General features: G+C 42.8%; 2 protein-coding genes across 2 annotated transcripts; both read right to left on the bottom strand.

Annotated features, from left to right (window-relative positions):
• Window positions 1–70: 70 nt before the first annotated feature.
• Window positions 71–6,419, bottom strand: LOC121185485. Its single transcript, XM_041043708.1, has 14 exons — window positions 6,279–6,419; window positions 5,775–5,965; window positions 5,254–5,418; window positions 4,764–4,905; window positions 4,023–4,392; window positions 3,074–3,319; window positions 2,832–2,976; window positions 2,594–2,737; window positions 2,374–2,429; window positions 1,943–2,130; window positions 1,402–1,796; window positions 1,217–1,313; window positions 833–1,013; window positions 71–680 (listed from the first exon to the last, which is right to left on the bottom strand). The coding sequence occupies exons 1-14, from the start codon at window positions 6,417–6,419 to the stop codon at window positions 544–546; spliced, it is 2,598 nt and encodes an 865-aa protein (XP_040899642.1). The 3' UTR covers window positions 71–543.
• A 3,670-nt stretch (window positions 6,420–10,089) lies between these two features.
• LOC121179666 lies at window positions 10,090–17,035 on the bottom strand. Its single transcript, XM_041034619.1, has 13 exons — window positions 16,909–17,035; window positions 16,054–16,256; window positions 15,082–15,219; window positions 14,476–14,593; window positions 13,972–14,158; window positions 13,399–13,540; window positions 13,145–13,300; window positions 12,876–12,931; window positions 12,428–12,603; window positions 11,912–12,312; window positions 11,731–11,827; window positions 11,260–11,485; window positions 10,090–11,170 (listed from the first exon to the last, which is right to left on the bottom strand). Exons 1-13 carry the CDS (start codon window positions 17,032–17,034, stop codon window positions 10,962–10,964), a joined length of 2,235 nt encoding a protein of 744 aa, XP_040890553.1. The 5' UTR covers window position 17,035; the 3' UTR covers window positions 10,090–10,961.
• Between the last annotated feature and the right edge of the window lie 58 nt (window positions 17,036–17,093).

The following is a 17,093-nucleotide window of genomic DNA, read 5'->3' as shown; positions in this document are numbered from 1 at the left end:
GTTATTTCATCACTGCGCTCAGACAAGACTGAGACAACAGAGGAACATAAAAAATCCACTTTTATTCTGTTTACTCCTTTATTATTTTTTAACACGCTCATTTTCATAATACACATAAATGAAAAATGAATAATTGTAGAAACAGATAAATACAGTTCAGTTCATAATGACACCGAAAGAAATCGTAGGCAGACAGTGATGAACAACAAGCTGAGAACAAACTTCAATCAGTGAAATCTGGATCATATTTTATTAACAAGCTGAAGCTCAACTTCATGTTAAGTCTGTGGACGTTCACAGGACACACACGAATTTACTAATTTTCAAAGCAGCCTCATACTGAATAGAGAGATGCACCTAAAATATTTCATTTAAACAAACACGTTTAAAAACACACTTTCATGTTTGTCTCAGACCATGAAAGCAACTTTTAACTGAACAGAGAAACATGATTCAAACCATCAAAACCATAAAAAAAGACAGAAAAACATCGACTGTGGTGGAGAATCATCATCTCAGTGGACTGAAAAACGTCCTCTGTCCTCAGTCTGTGTCCGACGTTGGCAGGCGCTGGTATTTAGCTTTGGGTCTCCTCGACCTGTAGATCACCACTCCACACACCAGCAGGCAGCCGATGATGAAGACCAGGTTCATGCCCAGGTTCAGGCCCGGGACAGACGCTGAAATTACAAAAAAATAAAAGTAAATAATTTTTTTTTACATAATATAAATATAAAATTTTTTTATATATGAGTTAAGTGTGAATAAGTTTCTAACATCACTGATCAGGTGTACCTGAGGAACTGAAAACTGAGTGTATATTCACACTCACCTTGGCTGTCAGAAGTTTTAACCAGGCGCAAAGGACCCTGGGAAATGGAGTGCCTGCTGCTCTGACCCGCAGCTTCTCTTTTGCCGCGATGGATCTCCGCGTCAGATCTGATGCAACCCTGAGAGCACCTGGTTCCAGAGACGCCAGCCTCACAGAGGACAACCAAACAGGTGATGTACACCTGCAGGGTGGGGGACATCATGCATTCACACCAAAGAAAAACCATTTAAGGTCAAAATGCAGACTTATTTGTCGGAAAGGCTAACGGGTAGATTTTCCATAAGCCCTGGGATTTTACACTTATGTTTACACTCACGTTCGTACCAAGGTTTTTTTTTCTCTTCAGGCAGTGAAAGGTACTGAAGCCTTGTAAAGTAACCTCACCTCCTCATGAGCACCGATGAATTCAAATGCCTCCATTCCAAATCTGAACTGAGACTTGGAGCTGGGGTAAATCTGCACTGTCTTGTCCTTCACACACCTGAGACAAGGCAGTTACACTGGTTTAAAACTAGAAAGTTGCATTTATAATATACATTTCATTCATGCATTTCACTGTGCACACCGACCCATTTTTAATGATGGTGTAGCTGACGCGAGAGTCCGGGTTGTCATAGGGAGTTGCTTTGCAGGACTCTACGAACAGCTCCGTGTTGGGGATGGAGGTGGTGGCTTCGATCTGCATGAACATCATCTGTTTGAGGTACACGTCCACTGGGTAGGAACCGGCATCAATCTGTTTTCTGAACAGCTGACTCTCGAAGAATTCGAACTGGAAGGTGAACGAGCCAAAGCCTTTCTCTGTGAAGGCATAGGGGTTTTTGTGTCTGAATCCCAGGGTCAGGTTGGTTCGCTTTGGATAGGAGCATGAGAAGATGATGTCAATGGTGTCTTGCCTGGAGATGATTTGATTTGGGTCAGCAGATGTGATCTTGTTCTTGAAAATGATGTTATCTTCATCCTCCTGAAAGTGACAGACAAATAAATGGAGTCACTTTCAAAGGGGACTGTAGTCCTGTGATTTTGTGCTCTGAGGACAGAGCATTGCTGGCATGTTGTTCATCATGAGCACGTCTGTCAACTTTATGTATATATTTCTGTGTGCTGTACCTCCACAGTGGTCCCACACGTGTTCAGTGACATGACGGCCACCAGGTGGGTCGTATTGGAGAGTCTTGTCAGGTTGCAGGAAGGATCTATGAATTCGTTGAGATGCAAGCTGTCCTCGTTGCGTCTGATGAGGTCGGACTTCTCCACTTCCACTGTTATGGTCGTTTCATTGCATGTCACAGCCGCCTCTGCACAGAGTAAGACAGGTATGTGATGATGTGGTCAGGGTAGAAGTCAAAGCTGAAAGTCCTGCTTCAGTTCAAATGGACATGTGCTCTATTTATAACTTATGCTTCGACACTAGAGAATTTGGATTTTCATGGTGCACCCAGTGATGTGTTGACATCAACCCGCACTCTGTAAAATGTATTCAACATATTTATGGTATTCAATAAAAGCTGTATCTCAAAGACAAACTGTAGTCAGCTAACCATGCATTCCAACCTCCACAATCACACAGCGTATCTCTGACTGAAACATGTAGTACCTGCAATAGAACACAGGACAGTGGAATTAACATAGTTTAACAATTTCACCAGGGAAGAAACACAAGAGAAGTCTGATTTGAATCTTGTTTAAAGTTCTTAAACACAGTTTGCTATTTAACTTGTAACACACTGATACCGATTAGATATTTTATCTAAAACTTACCCGGTTCTTGCTTCAGAAACAAAGCAGATAGGAAAACGATCATTCAGTTCATTTTCAGTTGGTGTCCATTTTATGATGTATTCTTCTGCGGAGATCCTCTGCAATGAAATGTCCTTTGGTCCAGAGATAAACAGGTTATAAACCCTACAAGACAAACACTGCTTTTAGAACTTTGCGATGGGGAGCATTACAATGCTGCAAAAATCGTACTGTGATTCTTAACGTAAAATTTCCTTACGTGCTGTACTGTGCTGTGGATTTGACTTTGATTTCCAGAGTCTGGTTCACAAATGCAGTTAGAGTTATTCCATTGATCGGAGTTGGAGCCAAGAAAATGGGAAAGTAATCACCATCAAGGCATGAAGGGGCATAGTGCCATTCCACTGAAAATCAGATGAGAGGAGAGACACTTTCAGAAACTGATAAAATGTTGGTATTTAAATCAGTGTTATAGTAAAATATATATATATATAACCACACCTTTGACAGAAAACTGCAGTGGGAGCTGGCTCAGAGGAGCAGGTGATGTTCTGTAAGGATCTGCTGTTGTTTCAGCTGTGGTGGTTGTTGTTTCAGCTGTGGTGGTTGCAGCTGTGGTAGTTCTTGGAGCAGCTGTGGTGGTGGTGGTGGGAGCAGACGTGGTGGTTGTTGGAGCAGCTGTGGTGGCTGCAGTGGTGGTGGTTGGAGCAGCTGTGGTGGTGGTTGGAGCGGCTGTGGTGGTTGTTGGAGCGGCTGTGGTGGTTGTTGGAGCGGCTGTGGTGGTGGTTGGAACAGCTGTGGTTGTTGGAGCAGCTGTGGTGGTGGTTGGAGCAGCTGTGGTGGTGGTTGGAGCAGCTGTGGTGGTTGTTGGAGCAGCTGTGGTGGTGGTTGGAGCAGCTGTGGTGGTGGTTGGAGCAGCTGTGGTGGTTGTTGGAGCAGCTGTGGTGGTGGTTGGAACAGCTGTGGTTGTTGGAGCAGCTGTGGTGGTTGTTGGAGCGGCTGTGGTGGTTGTTGGAGCGGCTGTGGTGGTGGTTGGAACAGCTGTGGTTGTTGGAGCAGCTGTGGTGGTGGTTGGAGCAGCTGTGGTGGTTGTTGGAGCAGCTGTGGTGGTGGTTGGAACAGCTGTGGTTGTTGGAGCAGCTGTGGTGGTGGTTGGAGCAGATGTGGTGGTGGTTGGAGCAGATGTGGTGGTGGTTGGAGCAGTTGTGGTGGTTGTTGGAGCCGCTGTGGTGGTGGTTGGAGCCGCTGTGGTGGTTGTTGGAACAGCTGGGGTGGTGGTTGGAGCAGTTGTGGTGGTTCTTGGAGCAGCTGGGGTGGTGGTTGGAGCAGCTGGGGTGGTTGTTGGAATAGCTGTGGTTGTTGGAGCAGCTGTGGTGGCGGTTGGAGCAGCTGTGGTGGCGGTTGGAGCAGATGTGGTGGTTGTTGGAGCAGATGTGGTGGTGGTTGGAGCAGATGTGGTGGTTGTTGGAGCAGTTGTGGTGGTTCTTGGAGCAGCTGGGGTGGTGGTTGGAGCAGTTGTGGTGGTTCTTGGAGCAGCTGGGGTGGTGGTTGGAGCAGCTGGGGTGGTGGTTGGAGCAGCTGGGGTGGTGGTTGGAGCAGTTGTGGTGGTTCTTGGAGCAGCTGGAGTGGTGGTTGGAGCAGTTGTGGTGGTTCTTGGAGCAGATGGAGTGGTTCTTGGAGCAGCTGGGGTGGTTCTTGGAGCAGATGGGGTGGTTGTTGGAGTAGCTGGGGTGGTTCTTGGAGCAGATGGAGTGGTTGTTGGAGCAGCTGGGGTGGTTGCAGCTGTGGTGGTTCTTGGAACAGCTGTGGTGGTTGTTAAGCTAGTGGCGGTTAGGACTTGACGTCTACGCCTTCCTGGTGAGAGGGGCTGCTTTGATGTGTAAGATCCATCAGAGTAGGACAGCGTGATGCGTTCTTTGGGAAAGTCCTCCACCACCAGCTCGATCGGATAGATTCCAGGACCATTTACATATGAGAATGTCACGGAGCAAGAATCCTAACAAATGCAAACCGGGAACACGGACATGTTCCCATGTTTGGACACGTTCATCATTACAGGTGTAAAGTCACAAAAACACAGAGCTAAGAAAGGAATCGGCCGATTTTTGGAGGTAGAATTAAATGATGGTAGATCATAGCTTTGTGTCACCTGAGTACAAAAAAAAAAAAACCCCCAACACAAAATCCTCACCTCATCCAAAGAGAAACCGCTGGTCAGACTGCACAGCCCACACTCAGATGTGCTTGAGTTTGTCGGCACTCTGCATCTGACCCTGTCACCGTCAGGGTCAAACATCATGATGTTGAATGATCGTGGGCAGTTCCTGGGAACTCTGCAACGTGTGAATGGACTGGGTCAGGGACAGGCAGCATCAACAATGACACCTGACGTAGCTCAGAATACTGTCAGTGTGTGTGCACCAGGGGACGGGGATCAAGGACTCACTGCTTCAGAAGACTGTTTGAAGGTTTAGGTTAGAATCAGGACTGGAGTTACTTATTTAGTTTACATGGTTCAGGTGCAGAATACATCGTGTGAAGCAGGTCCTCACGAGCACAGACAAACATGCACGCACGCCTGTGTGTTTTGCTGTGACTGTGTCTCTTTAATCAGCTGTTTACCAATCAGATGGATTTTGTGTGTAACACAACAAACCAACACGGGGACAGGTGCTCATTACCTGAGAATGGCCGGGATTGTAGTGATGGGAGATCTGTTTGATTGACCAGTGTCAGATCGGGTTCCCAGGTCCACATGTGCCGTCATTGACCAAGCAACCAGGGAGCTCCTGACGTTTGATATCCAGTATCCCTGACCATACTGAGTGTTGTACGTAGTGGGATATCTGTTTGAAGAAACACCCGAACAATGATGATCCTGAAGCCATATTTTCTACCTGATCTTTTACAGTGAGAAGGTGATGAACGAGGCAGATACGAGCTCAGAACATGAAGTTAAGAACAGGGAAAAACCACAGATGGCTCAAATTTAAAGGGTGTTGTGTGACTGAGGGTGCACAGTATTGGACCAACTGTCTGTAAGTTTTAAATCAGTTGTCAGCCAACAAATCAGATGCAGTGTTTTGATTCTTGATCTAAACGTGTTTATTTCAGCGTTGGCGTCTGTGCTTCTTTCTTCTGCTTCTTTGCTCATATTAATGTACCAAACACACAAGTTTGGGAAGTTCAAGTAAAATCTCACCTAATCTCAAAGGGCAGGGTGCTGTTGAGTTTTCTTCTTGTCACCACCTCGTACTGGCACCAGTAGATTCCATAGGAATTACTGGAAATGTAAGACCCAGTACTCAGGGTCTGGGACCCACAGTCACCGTGGGAACACGTGTAGCCGTTGGTGTAGCAGTAATACGATGTTTGCTTGTTGCGAAGTTCCACCTGCAGGGACATCAGTCTGATTATGGCTCTTACTGATATCAGCTGCTAAGCACAGAATTAGATGTTCCGTCCTGACATTTTTAAATTAACAACAACAAACGTTATATGAATGTTCATATTCAAACATGTGGAAGCAAACAGAAATATTCTACTTTGAAAGTTATTCGTTTTATTTGAAAGTGTTTCAGAATTTTCCTAACCCACCATTTGTTGAACCTTCAATCCAGCAAAACATACGGACCAGTTGATACCAATGGAAAGAAGTTATCAGACAGGATAAATAGATTCAGCTGAAACCCAAAGCTGAGCTTACCTCATACGTCCCGTCTGAATTCCTCCCCTTTGGGCTGAAGGTCACTGAGCCTCCATAGTATCTGTAGTAAGGATACATGGACCATGCAGATGCAGCTGGTGCCATGAGCAGCAGCTGCAGCAGCAGCGTGACAGAAGCCATCGTTCCGAATGCTCCAACCTCAACATGAGCGGAGCATCTTAAATATTCCGCCACGCGGAAACAACGACATTTAATTTTCTTATCCTCTGCCTGATTTACTGCAAACGATCAACATGATGCTGAACTAGTTTTACCACATTATATTTTCTCTCTTGTTGTTTGAAACACAACACCAACTTTTGAGGACAAATCAAAATGTGGATATGGACACACACAGAAAGCAAAGCTCCCCCAGGGTTGTGGGTAAACTGGTTCATTCACTGTGTGAGAATGTGCCACACAATCAGACTGAAATCACATCCAACCCTTCAGGTTAACACTTTGATGCATTTGCCAAAAACTCTAACTCCTCCTGTGGGTACCCATAAGATGTAGTGCCTACTTATTAGTTTGCGACTGGCCGCCACCTCGGCCTAATATAACTCTGCTGCACAAACTTTGCCCCTATGCATTTTATATGGGATTGAAGTGGTTTACTTCTCAAGGCAACGTCAAAAAACCTGTTTAATGTAAAATCAAACACGTGCCAGGTGTTGTCTTAATGCATGCTCACCTTTCAGGAAAGCAGCAGTTTATCACATTTGCCTTATCTGGACTTCCCAGCCTCCGCATGCTGTGTGCCACTGGCATCAGTTCAGGCAGCTGATTCAGTGTGCATCGCGTGCAGGTACAGTTCAGCTAAATCCATCACTTGGGACTGGGCGTGGAATTGATCTCATTCTGTCTTTAATAATTCCGTGTCACATCAAGTAATTAAAATAATAATAGTAATAAATGATTCTACAGGGAAGTAAACAAAATTTTCTCTGACCACAGCTGAGTAATAACAATAAACAATTGTATTCAGCTCACTATGTGATGATCTCAGCCCCACCCCTCCTACTAACCTGCTGGTTAATGCTACTAAAGATATTTTCCAAGTAATTAAACAGTCACATTGTTTCATTTATGAAAAAACAGCTTTGATGAAAAGGTGCTCCAAACACGCTCCATTAATATTTTCATGTAACGCAGACATGTATGATGATGTTGTTGGCAGGTTGTTTTTCTTTCACATCTCCTCTGGATCAGATCCAGATTGTTGGTTTTTGATGTTGTTGTTTTAGGATTAGTTTTTTTTTATGTTTATATGCTGCATTTCTCCAGTGTTGTCATGGCTGTGAAGTGAACACACAGACTCACTGAGGCTGTAATCAGTCATGTTGGTGCTTTAAACTAAATACACACAGAGCATGCTGACCTTTACCTGGCATAAAGTTTACCATGTTAGCTACCTTAGCGTGCTAACATTTGCTGGTCAGTGTAAAACACAAAGTACAGCTGAAGCCGAAGGGAACGTCATTAGTTTTACAGGAATTTTGTCAGTCGTGAACCAAGGACCACTGAATTTCATGGCAGTCAATAAAGTAGTTGTTAGGGTATCTCAGTCTGAACCAGAGCTGTGAACTGATGAGAATAAATGTGTACAGTAATACCAGCTTGATGGTTTAATTTAAAAAAAAAAACATGTCACTCACTGAATGTTTCATTAAGCTCATGCTGTGCATGCCTGCTGCTGCTGAGCCAAAACCAGCACATGGTGCTGGGTGGGTCATCACCTGTGTCTGAACAATGTCAGGACTCAAGTCATTTACGGGAAACACTCGTGGTTTCCACGCCTTCTTTGCACCTGCAGGTTTACAATAAGCCAATCAGCTTTGCCTTCAGTCTAGGCAGGAACGTGCTGACATAAACAGGAGAGACCAGCTGCACACTCAACAATGTTCTCCTGTAGCTCCCAGAAAGAATTTCTTCATGAAATTTCTAGTACATATATTTCATTATGTTGCTTGTCTTCTTAGAATATTTTATTTACAGCAGAGTAAATCTGTGCAAAACATTATGACTTTTTCTTAGTGTGACAAAGGTATCTGAACAGTCTAAACACTGTTTGAAATATTTACTTTGGTACAGCTGTGAAAACTAATGCTACCTACTTGTGAACAGTCAGACGTGGCTGATTTTTGTGTCATGTTTAAACTCTGAAAACTCTCGTCTCTTGCAGCAGTGGAAGAATTCATAAGCAGTAATTCTACAGAGAAAAAAATGCTCCATCTGCAGGAGCAAAGTTTTGCCTTAAAACCGTAGACATGGACGTAGCACCCGCGACGTCACCCACTGGTTTCGGGGAGTCGGTTTTGTGACCAAACCATTTGAGCTGCGCCATCTTGAATTTTAGTGGGAGTGTACTTTCCATACTTAGCGGAGAGGAGGTTACTCTACCGCTTCTACCACTGAGCTCGGAGCAATATTTAATATTTACCGGCTTTCACCGCTGCCTCCATCCACTATCCACTTACAGTTACAGCAGCACTCAAACAACAGCAGCCGCTGACTGACGGAGCTGCTCTGTCCATGCAATGTCGGACTTTTTACACAGAAAAATGAGACGAAATAAAATTGTAGCCTAGTATTCCCGCAATAAACGGACTCTGAGAGCACGGAACACACCGCAGCAGCGTTCCTAACATTAGCTGCTCCGGTCCTCTATCTGTATCAGCAGCGACCAGAAATCGGCAATTAAGTCACAAGCCAGCGGCAAAATATGCTAATACATGCTAATTAGCGCAAACATCCAGGTAAAATAGTGAGAAATTTACTTACCGAAAAAACAGCAACACAGACTCCTTCGACGGTCGGTTAGTACATTCTACACTACAACAAGCCATACTGTCACAGAAACCTATCCGAACATTGGCAAACAAACAGGTAGGTAGCCGGAGGCCTCTGGATGTAGCCGCCTAGCTCAGCCGATGCTTTAGCAAAGAGCTAACTGCCAGTCCCTGTCTATGGAGCTGTCACTGAACGTTCACGGAGGTGGAAACTATCAATAAAGACCAAAAACAAAAAAACGTACCAGGCTGTAAATATGTTTTTTAGGCTGTAAAGTTGGCTATTTTAACATGGGGGTCAGTGGAGAATTGCTCACTTCTGGAGCCAGCCCCCAGCGGCAGCAGAGGAACTGCACCTTTTTGAACGCGGAAGTGATCCTCACTGCTGAAACTCCCGCCTTGCTTAAAACGGAAAAATGTACAAGAACAGAAGCAATACAAGCAAATTATTCTGTGAGTATTAAATTATTATTAAATGATGTGAACTCTTTGAATGGTTTAATTGCCTATATGACGATTGCATTCTTCACACACAAAGTGATGAAATGTTGAGCTGTTGTTTGTTTTTGTTTTGTTTCCTCTAAACTGATGCCAAAATTCATCTTGTCATGTATAGCTGTGGTTTCCGATGTTGCCTCATGCTGGGAGCAGAAAGTTTTATCACCTCGTGATTCATGCACAACCAACATACAGCACATCTCACTCACGCAGCTCTTTGTTGTATGTTGTATGTATGTTTGCAGTCAGTCCCATGACTGAGTGTGTCATTTTGCTGTAGTGCCACCTACAGGTGACTTGACATGAAATTTTACAGCACTATTCTTCTCCAGAGTCTGAGTCTGACTCAGTCTGCGAACATGTTGACCTTCTGACCCATGTTTACTCATTGTGACTGCAATTACACACCTGTAAAGTTTCATGAGGTGCGTGACTGTGAGGTTATCGCAGCGACAAAACGTGCCCACAGACACACAAACATATAAAGAGCTGGAAAAAAAATCAAAACACACAAACCAACACACACAGCATTATGTTTATTATGTGATTATTATAACGCATTCTCCCCCTTTTATGTGTCAAAGGCACAATCTTTGACCCACTTGCCGAAATTTCAACACCTGAAGATAATTTCTGGCAATATGTTTGCAAAACAAAAATCCTGCAAAACCAGACAGAGTGGAATTTTGTTTTCTCCGTAGCACAAATGTTCATCTATTTATAATTAGTCTGGAACTGGTTCAGTGAGGTCTGAGCCTCAGTGCTGACAGGTGCTGCTTCATGCTGTTTTTTTAAGATTATCTTTATGAGACAGTAAAAATAATAATCTGTGATGACTTGCTAATCAGGGAATGTCGCTGTGCATGAGGTATCTTAGAACACCCTTCCACCACCATAGGACGCCCCGTCAGAAAGACATTTATTAAGCTCCAAAGAGATTCATAAAATGATTCCATCTGTTCATACTGGCCATTTAAAAAATCCCTTCCAAACATGATTTCAACAGAGGAGCTAATGTGAAGCTTCTTCAGTCTGAGAGAAATATCAAGTGAGTATCCTCCAAAGTTGCAGTCTTACTATCCCTCAACTGCAGCATGGAAAACTGTCCACAGAGGTGGTAGAAGACACTCACTGGATTTTTCTGACTCAGACTGATGAAGCTCCAGATAAACTTCACCTTGTATTTTTGCACAGAACAAACCTTTTGTCCCCTGTCACCTCTGTTCAGAACATGTTAGAAAGGGATGTATCGATGGGAACAGGTGAAATGATAAATGAATGAACATGTGAGTATTGTAAGACAGACTTTAAATATATATATATATATATATATATATGAACCCATCCTTTAATAAACAAAGAAAATGGTGTGTAAAACTGAGATGAGTTGGGTTTAGGTCTCCCAGGCTGAAACTATAAGAGCATTGCGGTCGTCTTCTTTTCTCTTCTTGCTGAAGTAACGAACAACCACAGCCATCAGCACCACTGATACCAGGAAGGCAGTGGCAAAGACCATAGTGCTGATGTTGGTGTTGAGGATGTGCTTGATATCCCAGCCTCCTCCGCTTGATTTGGTGTCTGAAGAAACTGGTGGAGGACTCACTGAAAGACAGTGACAGTGTTTAGAATAGAAACAGAAAGAAAGAAAGAAAGAAAGAAATAGATAGATAGATAGATCATCATATATTAACCTGCGGAGGGTTTGTCACTCTTTTTCATCACATCGTTACCATCCACTTCTGCACTGGGAACAGCCTGTCCAACAAACTGCAAAGGACCCTGGGTAATGTAGTGGCTGACTGTCTCCCTGCTCAGCCCCCGCCTGCGTCGGCGGGATGGATTCTTCAGACAACCCTGAGCACATCTGGAAAAGGGACTGCCAGGCTCGCACAGGATGACGGAGCAGGTGATGTACACCTGTGAGGCGGCAAGTGAGAGTTTTTCATTCAGAGGTAATCGATTAAAATTTAGCTCATGTTGTTCAGGCTGTTTTTGTTTTTGGTCTTTGGTGACATCTGGAATTTAAAATCACACCAGAGACCAGGATCACAGTCGCTCTTTAGGGAAAGACGGTGGTTTTGGTTAAATGTAAATAAATCTGAATGATGTTTTGGTGTAAGTTTGTTTGTTATGATTTGGTTTTCAGCTTTATCCAGAGTTACCTGGTCATAGTTTCCGGTAAATTTGAAGGCTTGAACCTCAAAGTTGAACGAAGACTGATTCGATGGGTGGACTTTAAGTGTCTCATCTTCTAGACACCTGTAAGAAAAATGGCCTCAACTATTTTCAAATAAAAAGGCAAAAGCATGTGTGTTTGTGGTCCCGGAAAGCTTCAGCACTCACCCGTTCTTGATGAGGTCGTAGGAGAGGGAGTTTTCAGGGTTGTTGTCAGGAGTGGCTTTGCATGATTCGACAAACAAATTCACGCTGGGTAGTTCTGACTGAGCTTGAATGCCCATAAAGATCTTCTGCAACAGCTTGACCTCCACTGGATAAGCGCTGGGCTCCACCTTACTTGTAAAATTGCCATCGTTGAATATCTCAAAGGTGTAGCCAAAGCTGCCAAAGCTGGACTCAGTGAAGATGTAGTCAGACTGATGCAGACTGTAGAAACTGGAGATGCTGATGGTTTTGGGAAACTGGCAAGAGAAACCGATCTTAACTGTCCTCCTCCGGGTTATAATCTCGCTGGGCAGCTCGAAGGAGTTGATCTCATTCTTGAAAGCGATGAAGTCGCCTTTATCCTTAATTTATGACAAACAGAAGTGGGAGACAAGCCATGAACAGCTGAGAGGAAAATACACAGGGACTCTGAGGTCAGCTGATGTCTTTCTGTATAAAAATTAAAATGTTCCACACCTCAACTTTTGTGCCACAGGTGCTGAACGACATGCTGCCCATGATGTGAGTGTTGTTGGAGGTGAGAGAGCACGATGGGTCGCTCAGCTTCAGGTAGTTCACATCGATGTCGGGCATGGAGGCTTTGTCCAGGGCCACCTTCATCTTGTTGGGTGAACATTCAACAGTGGCCTTGCCTTTAAATCACATTCCACATGAACTCCATATCAGTAAGGACAGTATAGATTCAGAACATTAATACTAGAACTCGTGCAGATACGATATTTAAATATTATCATTATCATCTTATGTTTTACAGCATTACCAGAATTGCAGATAAAAATAATGTTCAGATCTAAAGTCAATGTAGGTAAATTAATGATTTAATAGTTTTAACATGAAGAAAATGGAAAACAGCATTTAACAGGTTTTAACAGTCAGTGAAAGGTTTCACTGATGATAAACAAACCTTGAGTGACAGATGCTTGAGTCACCATGACAACAACACACCTCATCTCTGATTGGCTGAACGACAAAGGTAAGAAAATATGTTTCAGTGCGAAAATGCAAAATAAACAACAATAATAATTATATTAATGTTACTGATAAAACCTGATGCAGCGGTTCAGTAAATTATTTTAATGTTTTTTCTCAGATTTCAGTTTGACGTTCCAGATGTGCAGCGAGCAGGAAATCATGAGGCTCACTTTTCCAGAACATGTACATAAAAACACTCACGTCGCTTTCGTCTCTGCGGTGAAGCAGACCGGGACAAATCTGTACAGATCGCTGTGCTGCGGGGTCCAGCTCACGGTCACTTCAGCTTTTCCATTCGTGTCGTCTCTGAACACTTTGCTCATGTTCTGGGGGCCGCTGACCTGGAAGTCGTTTATGCTTCAGGAAAACGGAGGCAGAGAGGAATAAACATTAAATAATGATCCTTATTTGACATCCAAAGTCTGTTTCGGTCAGAGGTGATGAGAAGTAAATACCTGGCATGGTGAGCCTGTGCCTGGGCATAGAGCTGGAACGTCTGACCCACAGTGGCATGAAGAACTTCACCATGTGAAGGCGTCTTAGACAGGAACATGGGCAGCACATGACCAATCTCACAGCTTGGTATTGGAGGAAGGACTGAAACACAGACACGTGAAGCTGTCACGACAGGTTTACGGCACTTTGTGTTATTTATGAAGCCTCTTTGTGTTTATTTTTCTTTTGCCTAAACATCCATGTGGAGGCACGAGTTAGATAAGCAGTATGAAGGACAAACTGTGACTGAAGAAAGAAGCAATCATTTATTTACAAAGACTGAAAAGAATCTCAGAAACTGTACAACATACTTGTTCTTTACTGGAATACTTCAGTTTATACTCTTCACTTTACTTCTCCTCGACTACATTTCAAGTTAAGTTCAACACTGTAAAGTGTATTTGACAACGTTAAGATGAGCAAGACAACATTTCTTTAACTTCTGTTTTATGATCATCAGGTCAAATCAAGTTACACATCTGTGTTTCTCCTTTAAATGTAAATTTTATGGTCTGTGTGTTTGAATCACTCACTCTCCACCGAGAACTGGAGCTTTACTTTGCAGAGAGGGGGTGCGTTCATGTCGGAGGCCTCCCGAAACGCTGACGTTCCGTCTGCATAGGTCAAAGTGATGTTTTTGGTGGAGAAGTCCTCCAGCATCAGCTCAAACACCTGGACACCAACATCGACTTGACCTGTGCTCGTCAGTGCGCACTCAGTCTGGAAAGACATGAAGACCATTAAAATGCTTTTTAATGGAATTTGATCTTTGTAGAAAAGAATCACTGACAACTATTTCCTATCAATAATAGATTCAATGTGAATCTATTATGGTAAGAAATATTGTAAATTTAATATATTAATAATCCATTGGACTACCTAACAACTACCTGTTGAACACCATTTTATAATACACACTGTCAATACACACTGTACAAGTGTGCCCAGGATAACATGCACTGAATCAATTCAACTCAAATGAAAAATAAAAGCATCATATCACTGCAGCTCCTGATCGTCTACGTGGAAGGAATCACCTCGTCCAGAGTGAAGTTAGAGGGAACCAGAGCATCGGAGCTGAAGCGGCATCTCACTTTATCTCCATCTGGATCATGAGCCAGAAGACGAATCCTCGAGAAACAGTTCTGAGGCACCCTGTGTGAAAACACAGCACACTTTAATAATCTGATTTAATCCAGACAAAGAAACTTTCGTTAACCTAACTCATCATTAGAATTTAACAACCAGTTTTCATGTTCATGCATTCAGTGAGTTTTTTAACAAAACACTTGTTTTCAAAGTAATTTTATAAAAATCTGGACATCTTATCATCTTGGGTTGTTTTTTTTCTCTTTCTCTTTTTGTTTGTTTAGTTTGTTTAGTTAGACAAACAAAAAACCCTGTGTGAACTGTGAAGTTAAATGTAAATAACAAAGAGACCAAAAGGGAAAAAATTAGTAAAACTAGCAAAACATGGATCCAGTTTCTTCCCAAATGGACATTTTTCTGTTGTTTCCAAACGTCCACTTTATTCAGGCAGATAGAAAATGTGTCTTACTGATGTTGCTTGTGCTCCACTTTCCCTGCAGAGCTCTATTTAATTTTCATATTTTAATCTCAGTTTGAAAAGAGAAGGTTTGGACCTTAAAGAAGACACTGTTGTTGTCACAGGACAGCTGTCGAGGGCGTATGAGTCAGATCGAGTTCCCAGGTCCAGCTCTGCACGAGTTGTCCAGTTTGTTTTCCCGTTGACATTGGACACCCAGCAGCAGCCAGAGCCCCTGAACAGAAGGAGTGGAGGGTGCTGTCACTCATAAATATATTCATGCCCTGTCGCCCACATCGCCCTGCCAGCTGGGAGCAGACAAAGATGGAGCCCTGTCATCAGGCTCAAGAACGGTTCCTCTCCCATCGTCATTTACCTGAACCCTGCAACCGCACGCACGCACACACCTACACACACATATTCATTTTCATGTTACACCTACATACTGAAAGGAATGCATCCTCCTCCATGATACTATTCCTATTCCATCTGTTCCATCTTCTGACACAGGAAACTGGAACAGATTAAAGAACATATTTACTGTATATCTACATAAAGCTTGGTTTCCCTCTAAACATTATGCAGAATAGTAAACCCCACAAAATTCCTCAAATCACAAAAATATTATGTGTCCCAAACGACAGCTACAGACTTGACCTTAAATTTTCTTGACTGAATTTAATTAAAAATTTTCTGTATTACTCTGGAACAGTTGTATTTAATCCTGTATTACTTTAGAACGTGCTGAAATTTGCTTCCATCAACGTGTCTTTCCTGCTTCGTGTCTCACCTGGTTTAAATTCATTTTGTGTTGTTCTTATATTTTGGCCTCCTTTTCCTTTTTCTAAATCATTGCTGGTTTTTTGTTGTTCTGGTAAATGTTCAGTCTTTTGTGTTTTTTCTAACTGTGAAATACTTAATTACAAACCTACGTAATACGTAATTTTGTTTTGCAAAGTCCTGCACAAATAAGGGTTATTATTATTGCTAAGTCACGCACACAGTGATTCACGTCCTTTGTTGTCATAGGTTAAGCACAGATTAGTTGGGTCCTGTGATCCAGGCTCACCTCAGAGAAAAGGAGGTTCCATTAGTTGAGACGGTTGCTGTTGTGTGTCCTTCAGACTGGCACCACCTGCCCTGGCCCGTGTTGTCCTGTTCCGTTTGCAGGACACTCAGCTCATTAAAGCTCGTGCAGACCCCAGACTCACATGTGAAGGACGACTGATCTTTACAACTGCTCCTGCCATTCTGTCTGTGATGGAAGGTCACCTACAGGGTTTGGGACAGTAGAATAAAATAGAATAGAATAGCCTTTATTGTCATTGAACAATGTCCAACGAAATTACAGTAGCACTTCCCTCTAAGGTGCTGGTGTGTATAAATACAAAAAGAAAAGAAAAAATATATATATGTATAAAGATTAAAAATATGAAGTAAAAAGAGTGTGTAGAGCAGTAAAAATGAAGAAAAGAAAGAAATGTGGTGCTTGAACATGAACATCAAGTTTCAAGCTTGTTACGTTAGTTCAGTGAATCTGGGTTCATTTTTTCAACAAATGCCTCCAAGCAGTTTGTGAAAATTCCAAAAGGTTTCGTTCTGCAAATGAATATTTGGGACATGACTGTGATGCAGGTGCTTCACAGCACTTCTTCTGCTGCTCTGTGGCTCCTTAAATCAGAAAAACTGGGCGACAGACAATTCGGCTGTGTTAGAAATAACAGACTCATTACACTGACTCTAATAAAGTAAAGAATTTTTTCCAAACAGTTTGAGTTGATTATGAAATAATATTTTGAAAAGTAAGTAGAATCTTTTTACTCCTCTGGCATACCTTTATTGGTATGATTCATTTTGCAGCTACATTTCATAACATTAATATAAATATGAACATTTAAAGAAGGTAATGATAGAGTTACTGTACCCTAAATGTCCCATCCGTCCTCTTCTGTGGAGGCATGAAAGTTATGCTGTCTCCATAAAAGCTGAGAGCCGAAGCTGTCCCCTGTAAGGCGAACAGCAGCAGCAGAACTGCACCTGCCTCCATCATGTCTCACACAATCTGTTTGTGCAAAAGCTTGTTCAGTCAGTTTCAATGTCAGGGATGGG

Source organism: Toxotes jaculatrix, chromosome 1, assembly GCF_017976425.1.
Source record: "Toxotes jaculatrix isolate fToxJac2 chromosome 1, fToxJac2.pri, whole genome shotgun sequence".
NCBI classification, from domain to species: domain Eukaryota; kingdom Metazoa; phylum Chordata; class Actinopteri; family Toxotidae; genus Toxotes; species Toxotes jaculatrix.
The sequence above is the reverse complement of the archived record's forward strand: the minus strand, read 5'-3'. Positions and strand labels throughout refer to the sequence as shown.